This window comes from Entelurus aequoreus, linkage group LG09, assembly GCF_033978785.1.
Source record: "Entelurus aequoreus isolate RoL-2023_Sb linkage group LG09, RoL_Eaeq_v1.1, whole genome shotgun sequence".
Taxonomy (NCBI): domain Eukaryota; kingdom Metazoa; phylum Chordata; class Actinopteri; order Syngnathiformes; family Syngnathidae; genus Entelurus; species Entelurus aequoreus.
The window spans coordinates 13,904,679-13,924,920 of record NC_084739.1 but is presented as its reverse complement, the minus strand read 5'-3'; the positions used below and the strand labels follow the sequence as shown (position 1 = coordinate 13,924,920).

Below are 20,242 nucleotides of genomic sequence, written 5' to 3'. Positions count from 1 at the left end.
TCAATAAGTAGGTGGTGACTCCAAATGTGTTGTGTTCTTTCAGCACGGTGGCAGTGACCCTGGGAGCTCTAACCACTTGGCATGCATTTCTCATATCCAGGGGTGAAACCAGCATTGAAAAGTACATCAACCACAAGGAAAAGAGTCGATTGGCCAAAATGGGACAGGTGAGTGAGTGGATTGTTTAAATCATACTTGCCAACCCTCCCGTTTTTAGCGGGAGAATCCCGGTATTCAGCGCCTCTCCCGACAACCTCCCGGCAGAGATTTTCTCCCGACAAACTCCCGGTATTCAGCCGGAGCTGGAGGCCACGCCCCCTCCAGCTAAATGCGGACCTGAGACTGAGTGGGGACATCCTGTTCTCACGTCCGCTTTCCCACAATATAAACAGCTTGCCTGCCCAAAGACGTCATAACATCTAGGGCTTTTATAGAGTGCACAACTGCGCACACAACAAGGAGACGAAGCAGAAGAACGAGGAAATTACAGACATGGCGGCCGAAATGATATACTCATCATGAACGGAGAAGTTAAACAGGACAATACTGCCATCTAATGGATAGCCACCGGAACACTGAAATTCAAGTTTTTGTTTTTTTTTCTATGTAAATAAAATAAATATATATATATATACTGTATATATACCGTAATTTCCGGACTATAAGCCGCACCTGACTATAAGCCGCACCAGCTAAATTTAGGGGAAAATACAGATTGCTCCATATATAAGCCGCACCCGACTATAAGCTGCAGGTGATGTGTAATTAGCGTAGTATATAGGGGTTCCTGCTACCACGGAGGGGATTGTCGGGACAGAGATGACTGTTTGGGAACGCAAAGCGTCCCATTTATTAACAATAAATCTTTCAATCATTCAATCAAACTTTCACATCTTTGACATGGCGAACAGCATTCGTGCAGAGTACAAATAATACAACGGTGCAAAGTAATACAAAGTGCTCGCCTGTACGTTATCAAAATAACCAGCCTACCGGTATATGAAAAGTCAGTCTTTAATCATTGTGTCATCGTCTTCCTCCTGCGTACTAAAACCACCGGAATCCTCTTCGTCGGTGTCGGAGAAGAACAGGCCGTAAATAAGCCGCACCCTTGTATAAGCCGCAGGGACCAGAACGAGGGGAAAAAGTAGCGGCTTATAGTCCGGAAATTACGGTATATATATATACTGTATATATATATATATATATATATATATATATATATATATATATATATATATAGCTAGAATTCACTGAAAGTCAAGTATTTCATATATATATATATATATATATATATATATATATGAAATATATATGAAATACTCGAGTTGGTGAATTCTATCTGTAAATAACCACGACCCCAACCCCCCCCCCCCCCCCCCCCACGACCCTTACCCCCACCTCCCGATATTGGAGGTCTCAAGGTTGGCAAGTATGGTTTAAATAAATTACATAACTGTGTTATAAGGGCTTTTCACCTCTCTCTTTACCTTGCGCAAGGTGTACAAAAACCCATTCAACTACGGCAAGTTGAATAACTGGAAGGTCTTCTTTGGCGTGGAGAAGAGAAGGTGTGTTTCCTCAATGTTTTGTGTTTCCGTAGTACTGTCATTGACCCCGTCTGTTACCATGTGACCTTTGCTTCCAGTCACTGGATGACACGTGTCCTGTTGCCCTCCACTCACTCTCCACTTAGCGACGGCTTGACATGGGACGTCTTCCAGCTAAAAAAGGACCCAATGCCGGTATGATGGGCGACCTAGAGACATTTTAAACTGTCAAGATGCTCCTGGGCTGCAGGCTCTTTTTAAAGATGGATCCAGGTGGAACTCAAGGGATTGGATGATATCAACCCTCGATACCTCAAAACCCCTCTGCGCAAACTTGCGGAGATGGATCTTTAATCAGCCACTGATGGAATTGAAACAAATAATTTAAGGGCGTTATCTCCTCTTATTCGACCAAAGCTTATACTTCATAAGCCTGTACGACACTACAGTAAAGTGTTATTTATATGTGTTTTGTATCTGTTTAAGTTAATAAACCTTGTTTAAATAACTTCACACCTTGACAATGTAGTTATTATTCAGAATCACAATATACAAATAATGCATTTTCAGTTTCACGTTTTCTTCCTTGCAACAGTACACAAAATCTGCCTGCATAACTGTGCATTTTATTTTAGTTTCATGGTCACAGCATCTCATATGTTACATCACAGAGTTGTTAGTGCAGAAAGACCACACACACATATGCTGTCAGGGATTAATTCAGACCATGCCAGATTTGATCTTCATCGGAATATACTGCATCAGATACATTATACAGGGTTTGTATACTATTATTGACAAATGCAGGTAAAAAACAGCCTATACAGACAGAATATTATCAATAAAACTTAATTATTAATCATTCCAACTATAATTTATCCATCATGCAAAATACCAGTTTCCGTGATAAGGATTCTTCTGGGAGGGTGAGAATTGTCAAGCGCCAAATGTTGGCCACTATTAAACCGTAACAATAAAACTTCCGCTCCCTTTTTCTTAGTTAAAACAGTCTGGTAAGTGAACACTTTGGAATTAGTTTTATCGTAGAAATGTAGATTTTTTTTAATACCCTATATTAGAACATATTTTGACGGAACTTTTTTAAAACTATATTAAAATTTAATCCCGGCATATGTTTTAGGCATTTTATTTTGAAAATCTTCACTTCTATTTTCCGCTGTCCTGAAACGCAGCAGACGAGTGGGTTAGCGTCTGCGCATGTGCAAAGTCTGATCAGGCTTTAATTCTAGAATCAATGCAAACCTCTTGTACGGAGGTTTGTTCTGTTCTCCGGCATTCAGTGGAGAACTAGTCTTTTATTTCCTTATATTTGTAGATGTTTTATGATAATTTCCTGAAGTCAGCAGGTGAATTAGAGCGGGGGGTTTTTTTTTGTTCTTTTTCCTGTTTATTGCTCGGGTTCGGTATAAAAAAAAAACAACCTAAAACTTTGTAGTTCTGATGTGGCAAGCGAACTGTCGACGAATGCATAATTTAGCAGGCTGGATTTCCGGTAAGTAGTTACACATTTTGACGATTTTATGACTTGCCAAAATTACCAAAATATTAAGTGCTTACATATTTCATATAAATGCGTATGTAATGTAGTAATTTATTAAAATAATTAATATATTCGTAAATACATGAGTGATAGTGGCGCGTAGAGCTGGCTCGTACGGCAGCTGTCAGTACACGTGACGTAAACATTACAGCCAGCTTGCCCTTTCAGGAACACTGCAACACTTTGCAACCATTTTTATTATGTCTTTTTTGTGATTTAGTGTACATTTTCCCTTCGATGTGACACATACAGGGTCCGTGATGGGAGGCTGTGTTGGGAGGAGGAGCGGAACCGATGGACAGGAGAGTACCAGAAGCTTGACCAGAGGCAAAAAACGTGGAGGTGAGAAACCCTGAAAATGGGGCAGAAGTGGGTAGAAGTGTAATGGAGGGCTGTGGGACCCTTCAAATCCTCTTGTAGGCTTTGCATTGTTTGATGGTTGCATTATAGAAGATTATTTTCCTCATGGTTAAATGGAGATTAGGCTACTTTAAGGAGACGGCGAGCCTTGCAGACTGATATGATATGAAATGTTGCAAGTGTCTAGACCAGGGGTCAGCAAGCCAAATATGTTGAAAGAGCCATATTGGACCAAAAATGTAAAAAAAAAATCTGTCTGGAGCCGCAAAAAATTAAAAGCCTTATATAAGTGTTATAATGAAGGCGCCACATGACAGTGTCTCACTCCTACCCACTTCTCCAAAGTGGGCTAGCTCAGGGTGGAGGACAGAGTAAAACAACCTGCACTGAGCCTATAGTCTATAAAATCCGCTACACCTCCCTGATACCGAAGTACATGTCAAACTACTTCCATAACGTAAATGACCGCCATAACCACAACACCAGGGGGAGCGCCACTAACCACGTTAAACCCAGATTCCGAACTAACAAAGGTCTTAACTCATTCTCTTTCTATGCCACATCAATATGGAATGCACTCCCAACAGGTGTAAAAGAAAGGGCATCTCTATCCTCCTTCAAAACCGCACTAAAAGGACAACTACAACCCTAAACGAACACCCTCCCTTCCACATAATACCTCTTCGGATTGTAAATAATCAAATGCAGACACTTTTTCTTATACTTTCTGATCTCTCTCTCTATGTCCACTACTTGCTGTACATATCCTACCAAGTCAGACCTACACTGTTTCAATGTCCATTTCTCTTATGATGCAATTGTTGATGACTGAAGTGTTGATACCAACCAAACCTACCCCCACCCCCCCACCTCCCCCATCCCCCTCCATATCCCACACCTCGGATTGTAAATAATGTAAATAATTCAATGTATATACTCTGATGATTATCTTGTGTGATGACTGTATTGTGATGTTAGTATATATTTAATAGTATATATCTGTATCATGAATCAATTTAAGTGGACCCCGACTTAAACAAGTTGAAAAACGTATTAGGGTGTTACCATTTAGTGGTCAATTGTACGGAATATGTACTTCACTCTGCAATCTACTAATATAAGTTTCAATCAATCAGTCAATATATTAGCTATATTAGCCTACTATCAAAGGCTGACGCATATCTTCGTTGACAGAAATGTTGTATTTTAATTTTTATTCTACACATTTTTTCAACATTGGAAATTCTTAGTAAAATGGAGGCTTCTCACAGGATGAGATAACTTCTGGAAATGACTGGCTCAGAATGGCCAAAGGTAAAGATGTGTGTGTCCAAGTTTAAGGAAACGGCAGGCTGTCTTCTTCTAATGGATTTATTACAACCTTTGCAAGCTGAATACGTTTGCTGTGGTCTGGAACAACATGGCACACAAACAACTATGAGAAATTCAGCCAATATTACATACAGATAATGTGTCATGAGACATGCAAGTATAAATTAAATACACAGAGGACATAAGTAAAGGAAATTAAATTAGCTCATATATACCTTCCAACGAGGCATAATTAGTTTATTATTTAGTTTATTATTATTCGGTCAATGGTCAACAAAATAAACAAACAGTTGTACATTCATAGATTGAAAAAGAAAATGTTGCAGACCGAAAGGGTTTAGGCTGAAGTTGAACACTTATTGCGCCTAACCCTATAAACAATGTCAAGTACAAGATGAACTTCCGAAAATTATGAAATGTCCTTTGTACAACACATTATAAATACACATTATACACAACATAAACACAGTTAAATTATATACACAGTAAAGGCATGTGAAATATCATTGTACACGTGTTAAACCTTTGCACCAATTATATACTATATACAAACAATTATACTTCCATTATTATTTATATCTCACATTTAGTTTTTAATTAACATTGATCATAGTATTAACTACAGTGTTGATTCAAGAGTGATATATTTTTTCAAGACATTGGTCTTAAAGTGTTTTTTAAATGTGTGATGATGTAAATAATGATGCAATATGTACATAAAGCTAGCCAAAATAGCATGTTAGCATCGATTAGCTTGCAGTCATGGATTGACCAAATATGCCTGATTAGCACTCCAACAAGTATATCAAATCAACAAATCTCACCTTTGTACAGCATAAAACGTTTGGTGGACAAAATGAGACAAAGAAGGAGTGGCATAAAACACGTCTTTCTGTGGCAGCATCGGAGAAAGTTGTACATGTAAACAAACTACGATGAGTTCAAGGATCGTTGAAATTAGTAGGACAAAACGGTGCTTGCCAAATACACTCATCAGTGAAGCATGTTTAATATAAACAGTGGGATTTCTAACACTTAGGAAGGTTTGTGTCATGTTTTTTCTCCTACAGAAAATATATTAAAACAAAAAATATATTTTCTTCTTCATCTTTTTCCATTTTCACACATCTCTGAAAGAGCTCCAGGGAGCCACTAGGGCGGCGCTAAAGAGCCGCATGCGGCTATGGAGCCACGGGTTGCTGACCCCCGGTCTAGACAGTTCAGAAATATTGTTAGTCAGCACTACTGGTTTAGTGTGTCTATGCCTATAATAATAATGAAAAAAAAGACAAAAAAGACAAAAAACATATACATTTAAATACCATATATAACATACGACAACATAACAGGATATTGCATCGTTAGCATAGCTATGATCACACTTTACAGATCCCAGATCTGTAGTTGATTGACATATACAGTAATCCCTCGTTTATTGCTGTAAATTGGTTCTGGACTTGATAATGCCATTTTCGCGATGTAAGAATAATTAGTTATAAATCGAATATTTTCATAGCTTTATGAGCTTCTCAATACCATTTTTTAACATCACAAGAGCCCTCTAGACATGAAATAACACCCCTTATTCACCTTTACACTCTTTTAATCCAATATAGTACTGCTGCTTAAGGCTGAGCCAATCAGAGGCCCCAGTACTGTACAGCGTGTTCTGATTAGTCTCATCTAGTGGCCAATACCACTGGAGTATTGATATTTTTTGTGTTGATTTAGCCATGTTTATGCTTGAAAATGCTTAGACTAGTTAGGGAAAAATGTTGTAGAATATGTAGAAATATGTAGGAGAAAACAGAAAAAATCAGCGATGTGGTGAAGCCAGGCGGTATTTTAAGATGTGTAGTGAAGCAAATCTGTCATATTGTGTTACAGCTACTTTTCCCTTTCCATAATATGTCTGTGTGTTTTACTTTATTTTAGTTTCGTCATATAGTGGTCAACATCTCTTTAGACTTGTGTGGTATTGTAACATTGTCTGTACAGTTATTCAAAGTTTCATGGTGTCGGGAGTTTCAGTCTACAATGAAATAGTTTTGATCTACGGGACAAATGGTAGGAGTCAAGCAATGTGACTTCAGTTGTACTTTTCGATCCGATGTAACTCCCCGTGTTTCAAAGCACTGCATGAATTGAGTATACCTTTTACTTAAAAATGCAAAAAGATGGAGCTGTTTTGCGTGCCATTGTCCAAAAACCTCACAGTAGCTGCTAAATCTTTCAGGCTTCAAATCTGTGCCCTGATTTTTATAGGCACCGCCCTCCAAAAAAATTCCCCAAAGTGTCTGCAGGCATGGATGTGTTATTCATAATGCATTGATCTGCAGCTGGAACTCGCACAGAACGCCATCATACCTCTTTGACTTGACTTGTGTTCTTCACACACTAAGATATGCTAGGTTATTTTTATAACCCAATTTATGAGTTGCTAGTGCTGGGTTACATTTTTGAGTTACTTTTATGAAGAGCAATCCATTTTGGGGGTTATAAGGGTATTATTTTAACTCAATTTCTGGGTTTTCAAAACTGTTTTTCAATGAGTAACACATTTTTGGGTAAAAGGATTTTTTAAAAATATTTTATTAAAAAGGTACTTTTTTCATGAAGGAAATTTTATCATGGATTAATCTCATTAACATTATTTACAATCACACATCTTATGTACATGAAAATATTTGAGCATGCTTTATAGAACTACTATGACCATACACGGCAATTCTTATTAAAAAAAATGTCAGTCATATCTTGCTTTTGAGTATATTCTAATAGAATAAAAATAGTTTTGATCAGTAGTTGGTAAGGAGTAGGACAAACCAGCAGTACAATTTATAATTTTTAACCAACTATTGGGTCAAGGAGCGCTAAATTACAGCAATAGTTGGGTTGGGAATAACCCAACTATTGTAGTGAGCATAAATCAGCTTTTGTGTCAAATAAATTAAATCCAATAGTTGGGTTATGAATCAACCGACATTGAGTTCGCATAACTCAACTTTTGGGTTAAATAATTCAACCCAATAGTTTGGTTGGGAATAACCCAACATTAAGTTATCATAACTCAACTTTTTGGGTAAATAATTCAACGCAAAAGTTGGGTTTAAAAAATTAACCCAAAATGTTGAGTTAGAATAACTCAAACAAGGGGTTTGTTCTTTTCTGAACCAGCAGTTGGGTTAAAATTGGGTTATTTTTTAACCCAACATTTTTTAGTGTGCACAGTGTATTTTACTTTGACACGACATCAACGCCCCTCAAATTAATCACCGTGCCGGTGGTCCGCTTCACAGAATGACGAGGCTTTGTTGTCTGCTAATAGGTTTAGCATGCTCGCGTCGGGTATTTCTATCCCGCCCTCTAAATAGAACTGATAGGATTATCGGCCTCCTGTGTAAAGATGCAACCTTCAGGAGAGTCAGGACACTCTAAACTTATTGTCGCCGTATTGAACCCTTGTTCCATTACCTGCTATTTATATTTACGGTGGACCAAGAGTTCATGAGTATAAGTAGAGGGAGGGTTTACTTCCATGTACCTGGGCTTGTGGCGCCATAGAACACATCCAGACTGACCAGATTGTTGCAGAGCTTTCATTGCGTGTTGCTGCCCTTTCCATGCGGCCGAAGCCGCCGCAGTCACAACAAACTTAAAGATCCACAACAAAACTATGGGAGTTCCGAACTCCAGGGAATACAACTACTACCATTCTCCGAATCCACCTTTAAGGATTTTGCTGAAAAGTAAGTTATTGATAGACTATTTAGTTTAGTCATCCAACGAGGGGTGTATTTGATGCATAGTTGGCTAGTTTATGTTGACATAATTATGTTGAAAGTAGAAATGTTCTGTTTTATTTGTTGCTGCGGTCCAACATTTTTATTATAATTTTTTGAAATATGGACTTATTTGTTATAGCTATGAAAATATACATTTAAAAAAATATTTTTTTCAGTTTTTTGACTTACAAAATACATGCTTTTTCTTGGACACAAACACTATAAATAGTTGCTACAGCAACCTCTTCTACCTTTTTGAAATTAGTCCGTTTTGTTTAGTTGTAAATGAAGCACTATTGCAGGGGTTTCTAACCTAAATGGTCTGGCCCCACAATACCTGACCGAGCTCCTGCATCATCATACCTCGTCTAGAGCCCTAAGGTCTGCTGACCAAATGCTGTTGGCGGTCCCCAGATCCAGGCTAAAGACCAGAGGGGACAGAGCCTTTTCCGTTGCCGCCCCTAAGCTCTGGAACAGCCTTCCCCTCCACATTAGGTCAGCCCAGAGCCTGGGGGTCTTCAAAACCCTTCTTAAGACCTATCTCTTCTCGCTGGCCTTTGACCTGAGCTGAGTCCGCCCACTTGGCCACCATTTCTAGTCCCTCCTGTGCCCCCCCCCCTTCGCTTAATTTTACTTTTCAATTTGTCGCACTTTTATTATTATTATTTTTTTTATTATTTAGCAAATTTTTACTTTTTATTCAACCCCTTTTACTTTATTGTTTTTGCGCTATCTTGTTCAGCTCATTCATTGTTTACGTTCTTTTTTTGTTTTGTTTTGTTTTTTTTTTTTTTGTTTTTTTCGCTCTATGCTTTTTTGACCTGTAAAGCACTTTGGTTCAATTTAAAAGTTGTCGTAAACGTGCTATATAAATAAAGTTGACTTGACTTGACTTGACTAACCTTTTTGACCTGGGGCCCGCAACTTTTCCACTATAGAGGGCCACGGGGCCCCCAATCAAATATTAACACTGAATTAGTAATCCTACTCTTAATTTTAATCATATTAAACAGTTATAGCTAACCTACTTACAGTTTAGCAGGATAAACCTTGTTAAAAGGACTAAAGTTAAAGTTAAAGTACCAATGATTGTCACACACACACTAGGTGTGGCGAAATTTGTCCTCCGCATTTGACCCATCCCCTTGTTCACCCCCTGGGAGGTGAGGGGAGCAGTGGGCAGCAGCGGTGCCGCGCCCGGGAATCATTTTTGGTGATTTAACCCCCAATTCCAACCCTTGATGCTGAGTGCCAAGCAGGGCGGTAACGGGTCCCATGTTTTTTATAGTCTTTGGTATGACTCGACCGGGATTTGAACTCACAACCTACCGATTTCAGGGCGGACACTCTAAAGTATGTGTTAATTTTAAAAGATTATTATTTATTTAACACATAAACATTAGGCTTGGGTCAGGCTGATTAGAAAAATAAAAATGAATCAAATATACTGCATCATAAATAACTGATTAAATTATTTAGTGCTATAATAAATTAACTAAATTAATAACGACAAATATTAATTTATTCTTGAATGGTCAATAAAATTTAAGTGAAAATGAAAATGTTTGCACTTAAGAAACTTGTCTGTTGACTTTTGATCCAGACTTCTTCAGTTTGTATGATATAGTCATTACTGCCACAAGTGGTGGAAAAGTGTATTATAACTGACTACCACTGCGGCCTATACTGACCATCCACCCATCCATTTTCTACCGCTTGTCCTTTTTGGACCACAATTTGTTATATATTGTATATATTATATACATTATAATATAATATATCAGTATATATATATACTGTATATATAATATGTAAATATTACATATATGTTATATTTTATATTGCTACTATGGTACATTTTTAGTCTACTTTATACCTGCATTATCCTTTCCATCCTTTGTAACTGAGCTACTGTGTGGAACACTTTCCCTTGTGGATCAATAAAGTTTGTCTAAGTCTAAGTCTAAGCTGAGAAACATATATTTTGGCGGCCCTACAAAGGGGGAGAAAACACTACAATCTTGCACTATTATCATTTGCATTTACATATTGAAAAATGTACTTTGCAACACAATCCTGTTCAAAATGTACTGATAGTACATGATAGAGCAGCACAGTGTACACCCTCTGCTAATTCTCCTAATTAAGGCGATAACATACATTCAGTATTGGACATTTTAGTACGTACAGCTCAATCAGATGATGTCATTGGCCAAAGCATGTCGGTGTGTCCAGCCAATGCCCTTTGAGGATAGCCAGAGACTAAATCCTGTTATGTGGCACCTGATTACTGCCTGTAATCCGCTGGCGTGGGCCCGTGTGTGGGTGTAAAGTCAGCATCACATGTATGTGTTGCTGCTGGCGACTGTAATCCACACAACTACTGCAGAATTAATCACTTTAATTATCCCGCCCTCTGTGAATCAAATTAACGTTCTTGCTTTGCACACGCGGCTACATTGGATTTTGCACGGCCACACGCCGCATGGTAACTGCTGTTACCTTACCTGCTGAATTTTGAGAGGTATTCATTTCAAAATAGGTTGGTTGTTGAGGTTGGTCGTTGGTCACTATAAACTTTCAATGCGGTCGTACTTGGCCACTGTTATAAACGTACTGTAAATCAGTGTGCTGTTAAATGGAACGTTCTTCTTCTTCTTGTTACTTGAAAAATGAATTAGATTCACGTTTTGCATCACAGAGAATTATTTCCTTGTGGCTGCAGGGAGATAATAAGCAACATTGATAATAAACAGGCCCAGAACTGCATAACTCAGGGGTGTCAAACTGGTTTTCATTGAGGACCACATCGGAGTTATGGTTGCCCTCAGAGGGCCGCTTTTAACAATGAGTAATATATGAATATACATGTATATATATAATACATTAAAGGCCTACTGAAATGAATTTTTTTTATTTAAACGGGGATAGCAGATCTATTCTATGTGTCATACTTGATCATTTCGCGATATTGCCATATTTTTGCTGAAAGGATTTAGTATAGAACAACGACGATAAAGATTGCAACTTTTGGTATCTGATAAAAAAAAGGCTTGCCCCTACCGGAAGTAGCGTGACGTAGTCAGTTGAACATATACGCAAAGTTCCCTATTGTTTACAATGATAGCCGCATGATGTGAGAGAGATTCGGACCGAGAAAGCGACAATTTCCCCATTAATTTGAGCGAGGATGAAAGATTTGTGGATGAGTAAAGTGCAAGTGAAGGACTAGTGGGGAGTTGAAGCTATTCAGATAGGGAAGATGCTGTGAGAGCCGGGGGTGACCTGATATTCAGCTGGGAATGACTACAACAGTAAATAAACACAATACATATATATACTCTATTAGCCACAACACAACCAGGCTTATATTTAATATGCCACAAATTAATCCTGCATAAAAACACCTGCGTGTTTGTTATGCTAGCTCCTAGCTCCTCTGCTAGCTCCTAGCTCCATAGAACACGCCAATACAATTCAAACACCTGATCAACACACACAATCACTCAGCCCAAAAGACCGTTCACCTAACCCAAGGTTCATAAAGCTTATATATTTTTAAAAAGTTACGTACGTGACGCGCACATACGGTCAAGCTATCAAATGTTTAGCAGCCAAGGCTGCATACTCACGGTACCTGATATTCAGCTGGGAATGACTACAACAGTAAATAAACACAAGACATATACATACTCTATTAGCCACAACACAACCAGGCTTATATTTAATATGCCACAAATTAATCCTGCATAAAAACACCTGCGTGTTTGTTATGCTAGCTCCTATGCTAGCTCCTAGCTCCATAGAACACGCCAATACAATTCAAACACCTGATCAACACACACAATCACTCAGCCCAAAAGACCGTTCACCTAACCCAAGGTTCATAAAGCTTATATATTTTTAAAAAGTTACGTACGTGACGCGCACGTACGGTCAAGCTATCAAATGTTTAGCAGCCAAGGCTGCATACTCACGGTACCTGGTATTCAGCTGGGAATGACTAAAACAGTAAATAAACACAAGACATATATTTACTCTATTAGCCACAACACAACCAGGCTTATATTTAATATGACACAAATTAATCCTGCATAAAAACACCTAAGTCTTTGTTATGCTAACTCCTAGCTCCTATGCTAGCTCCTAGCTCCATAGAACACGCCAATACAATTCAAACACCTGATCAACACACACAATCACTCAGCCCAAAAGACCGTTCACCTAACCCAAGGTTCATAAAGCTTATATATTTTAAAAAAGTTACGTACATACGCAAAAAAAAGTTGCGCACATACGGTCAAGCGATCAAATGTTTAGAAGCCAAAGCTGCATACTCACAGTAGCACGTCTGCGTCTTTGTCATCCAAATCAAAGTAATCCTGGTAAGAGTCTGTGTTGTCCCAGTTCTCTACAGGCGTCTGTGTATCGAAGTCAAAAGTCCTCCTGGTTAGAGTCTCTGTTATCCGAGTTCTTCCATCTTGACTGCATCTTTCGGGAATGTAAACAAAGAAGCGCCGGCTGTGTACTGTTGTTGCTGACTACGTTCGAAAAATACGTCCATTTCGCACCGACAACTTTCTTCTTTGCTTGCTCAGCTTCCTTCTCCATAATGCAATGAACATGATTGCAACAGATTCACGAACACAGATGTCCAGAATACTGTGGAATTATGAAATGAAAACAGAGCTTTTTCGTATTGGCTTCAATGTGGAAGGCATACCCGTGTTCCCCGGGCTACGTCACGCGCATATGTCATCCTCAGAGGCGTTTCGAACCGGAAGTTTAGCGGCAAATTTAAAATGTCACTTTATAAGTTAACCCGGCCGTATTGGCATGTGTTATAATGTTAAGATTTCATCATTGATATATAAACTATCAGACTGCGTGGTCGGTAGTAGTGGGTTTCAGTAGGCCTTTAACAATATATTTTTTTACATAAGCTGCAAAAAAAAATTAAAATTTTACTTTAAAAACTGTCAGCTCATTCACCGAAATTTTACAGTAAAAGCAGTGTTTTTTTTGTTTTTTTTACAGCATGTAACAATTGTAATAAATGGAATGGAATGGAAAAACAATACCACTGTTTTTAGCTGTAAGATTCAAGCACCGTAAAATCTTTTTGTTTTAATGGGGTTTTTTTTGTTTGTTTTTTATGTTTTAGTGTCTTACTGTATATAGGAAAAAACAGTACCAATTTTACAGTAAAAAAAACTAATCTATTGTCAATTTTACAGTCTACAATTTGATTGATAATTTGTTTTGAAATCCTAAGTCAAACAGATATTTAAGTACAGCATTTATCTTTATTTTACCAAAAATATTTTTGGAATACATGATGATGTAATATTTTGATTTGGATAATACTGAATCGCCATCTGCGATGAGGTGGCGTCTTGTCCAGGGTGTACCCAGCCTTCCGCCCGAATGCAGCTGAGATAGGCTCCAGCACCCCCCGCCACCCCGTAAGGGACAAGCGGTAGAAAATGGATGGAATATTGAATTTTAAAAGATATGCAAATGCTTGCAGTACATGATATTTAATGTCGAAAGGGAAAGAACAAATATATTTACTAAGAAAAGATTAAGCATTTTATTAGTGCATATTATTTCCAGGCTTTCGCGGGCCACATAAAATAATGTGGCGGGCCAGATTTGGCCCCCGGGCCTTGAGTTTGACACCTGTGGCATAACTACTAACTTATCACTTGATCATGATTATTAGCGCGCCATTGTAAGTTGCTGCTGTTAATATCTCCTTAACACTGTTTTACAATGTGCTTTTCTTATGAATGACTTACAAACCTACGAGTCGTCTTTTAAAAACCATGAATAACATTGCGCCGACTGTCCACCGTTTGCCATCAGGACGCAACGAGCCTCTCAAAAAGGAGCGTCCCAAGTGGAAGAGCGAGTACCCAATGACCGAGGGCCAGCTCAGGAGTAAACAGGATGAGTTTTGGGACACGGCCCCGGCCTTTGACGGACGGAAAGAGATCTGGGACGCCCTGCGAGCGGCAGCCCTGGCGGCAGAGTGCAATGACCTGGAGCTGGCGCAGGCTATCGTGGACGGAGCCTGCATCACTCTGCCTCACGGTACACACACACACACACACACACACACACTCGTTATATGCCTCAACCTGCTTGGAATTGCACATTTTTCATCAGTTGCTTGTCATAATTCAAATGTCAGAGGGCGGTGCACAGAAGGCCACGCATCAGTTGTTTAGAGATTACTGCTGTGATGGTTACATAAGAGCGCTGTGTGACCGCCTGGATTGGTGCACAGAAAGCAGTGGGGGAAAGCCGGTCTCCAATCAACAACAAAAGTAGTACCTGTCACCTTTATATACTCAATTCTGAAATGATTCACGTTATATTTGAGCAGATTATGGCGGGGTTCTGCAACTAGCAGCATGCACTCTGGCTTTAACTAGGCAGCAATGAATGTCTCACTGGGAGTGCTTTTGTAAATCAGACATTAAGACGAAGTATGATGAATGTGCGTTCTTTCGACTATTTCCTAAGTGTCAAAGTCGGGGCCCACGGGAATTATCTATGGCCCCCGGGATGATATTTCATTAGTATTAGAACCGGCCCGCAGGCCACAGCCGCCTGCTGCTGTTTTGCACACACCAATACTCCATCGGTGTCGGCGCTAGGAATTTTCAAAATGGGGTCCCAGGGACCCCATCAAGTCATAAAAATGGGGTCCCACAGTAAATTTTTGGGGTCCCACTTTTTTGTAACCGTTTTGAAAACAAATAAAAAATGTATAAATGATCCTGTTATATCTCACATTCTATATTGTTGTTTTGGAAAAAGGTTGTCATAAACGTTACTTAATTCATTTAAAAATAATAATACAAAAGAAAACACATTTTTATGCATATGTAAATGTATTCAGTTATAAACATTCATTCACTTTCTTCTTTCCTTCAAGGATCTAAACTTTACCGCTGCCGGTATTTTTTTTTCTACATTTTTATTGTAATATTTTCAGAATGTGTTTGTTCTATTTTTGGCCAAAGTAAGATAAAGAAAACAATTTGAAGTTGTCTTTATTTTTTAGTTTTAATGCCATGATTTTAATAGTCCGGCCCGCGTGTGCACAGATTTTCCTCCATGCGGCCCTTGAGGTAAAATGAGTTTGACACCCCAGGACTATTTGCTTCCTTAATTGGGCTTCTAGAATTTGCTGCGGGCTAATTGAAAGGAAAGTTTGGACATCTATATTACATGTTCCCGTTGTATGGTGATCTTGATGTAGGAAATTGTATGCAGGCCCGTCGCATAAACACTCCATACGGTTGTTTAGGGCCACGACCACTCGGGGGACCACATGATCACGCCAGAGGCTTTAGGACAGAGCTGGGCAAATATTTTGACTCAGGGGCCACATTGGGAGAAAAAATGTGTCTGGGGGGGCCAAAGTGTATGTATGTATAAATTATATACACACATTTAGCTGCAAAAATTTGCTGTACAGTATGTGTGTTTGGGTCCCTTTTTTTCAGGAACACTAATACCAAAAGTCAAAAAGTCCGATAGAATTCTAAAAAAGTTATGACAGACCACCTCAAAAAAAAAGAAATGTAATTGCACAGTTTTTTTACTGAATGGGACACCCAAAATGTACATTAAAATAAAGCAGTGGGATTTACAATATTAACTATGAACAATAAAACACTGAATATTAACAATATGAACATCGCTCCTCTTTTACTTCTCACACCAGATCCTCAATATTTGTGTATCTTTTACAATCAAGCAAAACACAACAAAAAATGTAACAAACAGCAAAGTATGAATGCAAAGGGTAATAAACACCTACTGTACATGAGGATATATTATCACTTTTATGCAGACATTTGTTGTACAAATTTGCTTCCGCATCTGTTCCTGACACACGCTTTTCGGGCTGGCTGCTCTGAAAACAAACCCCGCCCACTCTGCCTTGTTCCTCGTCTGAGCTGCTGTGACGTAGATTACTGTAATAACTCGTATAACACCCAAAAGTGCAGATTTCAACCATTGAAATACTTTCTATAGTTCAAGACTTATGGTCATTTAAAAACAGCACTGCACATCATAATGGCGGCTACAGTTTTGATGTTAAAGATCTAAAAAAATTATGTAGAATGTCCGGCGGGCCGGATTGAAAATCTTAATGGGCCCACGGGCCGTATTTTGCCCAGGTCTGCTTTAGGAAGATTTTATTTTTCTTTGATTTAAAATCTGTCAGTTATAAAATATGATGTCATAAAAGTTCATATAACCGCAATGTTGCTGTCAAAGTTCAATCACAAGGTTGTTTAAATCAAGTTACGAATGTGTACCAATGTACGCCCGCTTGCAAAAATACAAAATGGTTCAGGCGTGGAACACTTCACTGTTCGCTCGACACAGACGTCGTAAAGTCATCAAAGCTCACAGTTCAGCATTCACACACAGCACCAACAATTGGGAACCAGGATGAGGTGATAGAAGACAGGGAAACATTTAAAAAATCTATCTGTGGCAGCATCGGACAAAGTTATATTTAGGTTTCACTTTTGCATCTCCTAACACATAATTGTGGTGCGTTCAATGAACGGTCATTAAAGTTCGAAACACTAGTTTTTAAAAGCAGGGGAGGCTTAATTCCCAGTAGATGCACTAATAATAGTAATTATTATTATTAGTATAGTTATTATTATCAATCAATCAATCAATCAATCAAAGTTTACTTATGTAGCCCTTAATCACAAATGATAACAATTACTCATATTTATATTTATATTAATGACGTGGAATTATAATCCAGTAATGATAATCCTACATGAATCAGATAATCTCTACCAAGTAAAGGAAAATGCCACACATTTATAATCATATTTAGGTGAATAAAGTTGGGTGATTATTAAAACTCTTAAATCTTTGATGTATTATTAAGGTTTTTACATGTGTTTTAAAAAACTAGTTTCAACCAAATTAAGTCAATAATTAGTTTTAGTGCATGTAAACATACTGAGAGTGTGTGCATGGGGGATTAAGTTAGGTTGATTGTGGGGTGGGGGTCCTTCAACTCGAGAGATATTAATAAATAAGCAAAATGGGGCCAGAAAAAAATTGTGTTTAGGGCCACACTATATATCAGGTTCAAACACTGATGACATCTATTAAACAAGACAAGAAGCAAGGAATTAAACAGACAGAATTAAATTTGGCTCAATTGAGGAGAGCACGTACACCTGTACCCTTGTACAGTGTTCCAACACGCTCTGGCGAAAGATTGTACGCCTCCTCTTTTATTTGGACTTTCCCTGATAACATGGCAACAGCTGTTTCTAAGGAAGGGGGTCGTAAACAGCCATCGTCTTTGGTTACATAACAGTTCAAAGAAAAGGTCGTAAAACAGTTCAAAGAAGCGGTGCCTGGAGGGGAGTCTGGTCCTGCTTCCTCTTCACTTTGTAGATCTCGGGTCAAGACAATATCTTTCTGTTGATTACAATACATCAAAGAAACAGAACACCTTCATGTTGCTTCCCATCCTACACAGTGGAGTTTTACAAGCCTTCTGCTTGGTAGGATTAAAGACAGCTTTTGTCCTCTCGCCGGAACTCATTGAAACACAAAGTTTTGTGATGACTTAGATACAATTATTCTGACACTATATATATATACAGTGTATATATGACAGAATTATTTACCATTTTATAGTCTGGTTGGAGCAGCTAAGAAATGTGCTGTTTTTTTGTCTCTAGTTTTTGGTTTGGTCCTAAAAAAGGAGGGGTGGTCTTATATTCTGGTTTATACAGTACCACCTTTGGGGATAGTAAGGAAATGATCTGCATTTTTTTTTCTTCTTCTCGTCCCCTGCAGGCTCTCTCGCTGAGAGTTATGATGAGCTCGGCAACCGCTACCAGCTGCCAGCATACACTTTAACCCCCCCTGTCAACCTCATCACCGAAACATGCAACGAAAGCAAAGTGTGCGAATCCACACAAAAGCAAACGCAGCCTCCTCCATGTAGGCAGGAGTTCCAGCTTCGTGTGCGATTGTCCACCGGTGAGAAATGTCCCCGTCCGGTGACGCATAGCACGGTGATTGATGTACAACGACTCTGCTTCCGCAGGAGAGGACGTGCGTCTGACGGCCAGCATGGCCGACTCCATCGCTGAGCTGAAGAAGCAGCTGCAGCGACAAGAAGACATCGACGTGTCCCGCCAGAGGTGGTTCTTCTCGGGGAAACTCCTCACTGACAAGACGCGTCTGCAGGATGCCAAAATCCAGAAAGACTTTGTTGTCCAAGTCATTGTCAACGTGAATCCTGCAATTCTCTCCAACTGAAACACAACAAAAGGGCCAGAAGGTGGTGATATTTGAAGGGAAGCAGCATATGCACTGGGACTTGGTGTACAATTTTATATATAAGTATTGTTTTTTTATTGTTCCTTTTTGTATTTGTTCTCCCTATTTTTCCAAAGAAATGAAGAATACTAAGAAAAAAAGCACTGAAATACTTTAGAAAAAAGGTAGAATCTTACCACCTTTGCCCCATAACTTACACCTCCATTGTTTACACCAATATTCCTCTTTGTTTTGTGTCTTCTTCCTTGTGGCAATAGCAAACTAAAACGTGTTTGCAACCCAAATACAGAAAAAAAAACATATTTTTCTTCTATAATTTCAGGAGATGACAGAAGGGAAAATGTAGATATCAGCATATTTATATGTTGTTTGGTCAATCAACGCTGTGCTCAATCATTGTCACTCTATTAAAAAAAAAAAGACATGGACTATGAAAAAGGTATGAGATCATTGGTTCCTTGAGTGGCATACATACAGTATCTAAATTACACCCATGCATTTAAACTAAACTCGGATTAATTTACAGTTCACCCACTTAAATGAATATGTATTGCTATAAAACAGGGGTCGGCAACCTAACATGTTGAAAGAGCCATATTGGACCAAAAATACAAAAAACAAATCTGTCTAGAGCTGCAAAAAGTTAAAAGGCTTATGTGTTATAATGAAGGCAACACATTAAGTAAGTGTCTCAGAGGGTGAGATAACTCCTGGGAATTACTGGCTTAAAACTGCCAAAGGTATAGATGTGTGTGCCCAAGTTAAAGGAAAGGACAGGCCGTCTTCTTCTAATGGATTTATTACAATCTTTGTCCGCCCTGAGATCAGTAGGTTGCATACCAAAGACTATAAAAATGGGACCCATTACCTCCCTGTCTCACTCAGCATCAAGGGTTGGAATTAGGGGTTGAATCACCAAAATGATTCACGAGCGCGGCCACCGCTGCTGCTCACGGCTCCCCTCACCACTCAGGGTGTGGAACAACGGAATGGGTCGAATGCAGACGATAATTTCACCACACCTAGTTTGTGTGTGTGTGTGTGTGTGTGTGTGTGTGTGTGTGTGTGTGTGTGTGTGTGTGTGTGTGTGTGTGTGTGTGTGTGTGTGTGTGTGTGTGTGTGTGTGACTATCAGTGGTACTTTAACTTTTTTTTTTAACGTTTGCTGTGGTCTGGAACAACATAGTAACGTTTGCTGTGGTCTGGAACAACATGGCACACAATCATAAATGCAGCCAATATCACATGCAGACAATGTGTCATGAGACACAGAGGACATAAGAAAAGGAAATTAAATGA

At 38.8% G+C, this 20,242-nt stretch overlaps 2 protein-coding genes across 7 annotated transcripts in view; both read left to right on the top strand.

Moving 5' to 3' along the window:
• The window catches only part of zdhhc16a (zinc finger DHHC-type palmitoyltransferase 16a), a 97,057-nt gene extending 94,987 nt beyond the window's left edge, over nt 1–2,070 (top strand). For 2 of the 5 annotated variants that reach the window (XM_062058123.1, XM_062058121.1), the window contains 3 exons: nt 101–167; nt 1,501–1,571; nt 1,649–2,070. In XM_062058123.1, coding sequence (XP_061914107.1) covers nt 101–167; nt 1,501–1,571; nt 1,649–1,751 — 241 coding nt within the window. In that variant the 3' untranslated portion in view covers nt 1,752–2,070. Of the gene's footprint in view, nt 1–43; nt 168–1,500; nt 1,572–1,648 lie in introns of all 5 variants that reach the window. The other 3 variants (XM_062058122.1, XM_062058119.1, XM_062058120.1) reach the window with 2 other exon arrangements.
• Nucleotides 2,071–2,788: 718 nt separating this feature from the next.
• ubtd1a (ubiquitin domain containing 1a) lies at nt 2,789–19,482 on the top strand. 2 transcript variants are annotated; one of them, XM_062058113.1, is made up of 5 exons: nt 2,789–3,063; nt 3,364–3,453; nt 14,457–14,684; nt 18,456–18,641; nt 18,709–19,482. In XM_062058113.1, exons 1-5 carry the CDS (start codon nt 3,012–3,014, stop codon nt 18,921–18,923), a joined length of 771 nt encoding a protein of 256 aa, XP_061914097.1. In that variant the 5' UTR covers nt 2,789–3,011; the 3' UTR covers nt 18,924–19,482. The 2 variants fall into 2 exon arrangements, with proteins under 2 accessions (XP_061914097.1, XP_061914098.1); XM_062058114.1 differs by lacking the exons at nt 2,789–3,063; nt 3,364–3,453 and adding an exon at nt 8,257–8,552 and having other exon boundaries at nt 18,709–19,480.
• Nucleotides 19,483–20,242: the final 760 nt, after the last annotated feature.

Coding starts and splice junctions, on each gene's coding strand:
- ubtd1a (XM_062058113.1), top strand. CDS start 3,012: ATGTGGCAAGCGAACTGTCGACGAATGCATAATTTAGCAGGCTGGATT. Junction 14,685..18,455: donor CTGCATCACTCTGCCTCACG/GTACACACACAC, acceptor CGTCCCCTGCAG/GCTCTCTCGCTGAGAGTTAT. Junction 18,642..18,708: donor TCGTGTGCGATTGTCCACCG/GTGAGAAATGTC, acceptor CTGCTTCCGCAG/GAGAGGACGTGCGTCTGACG.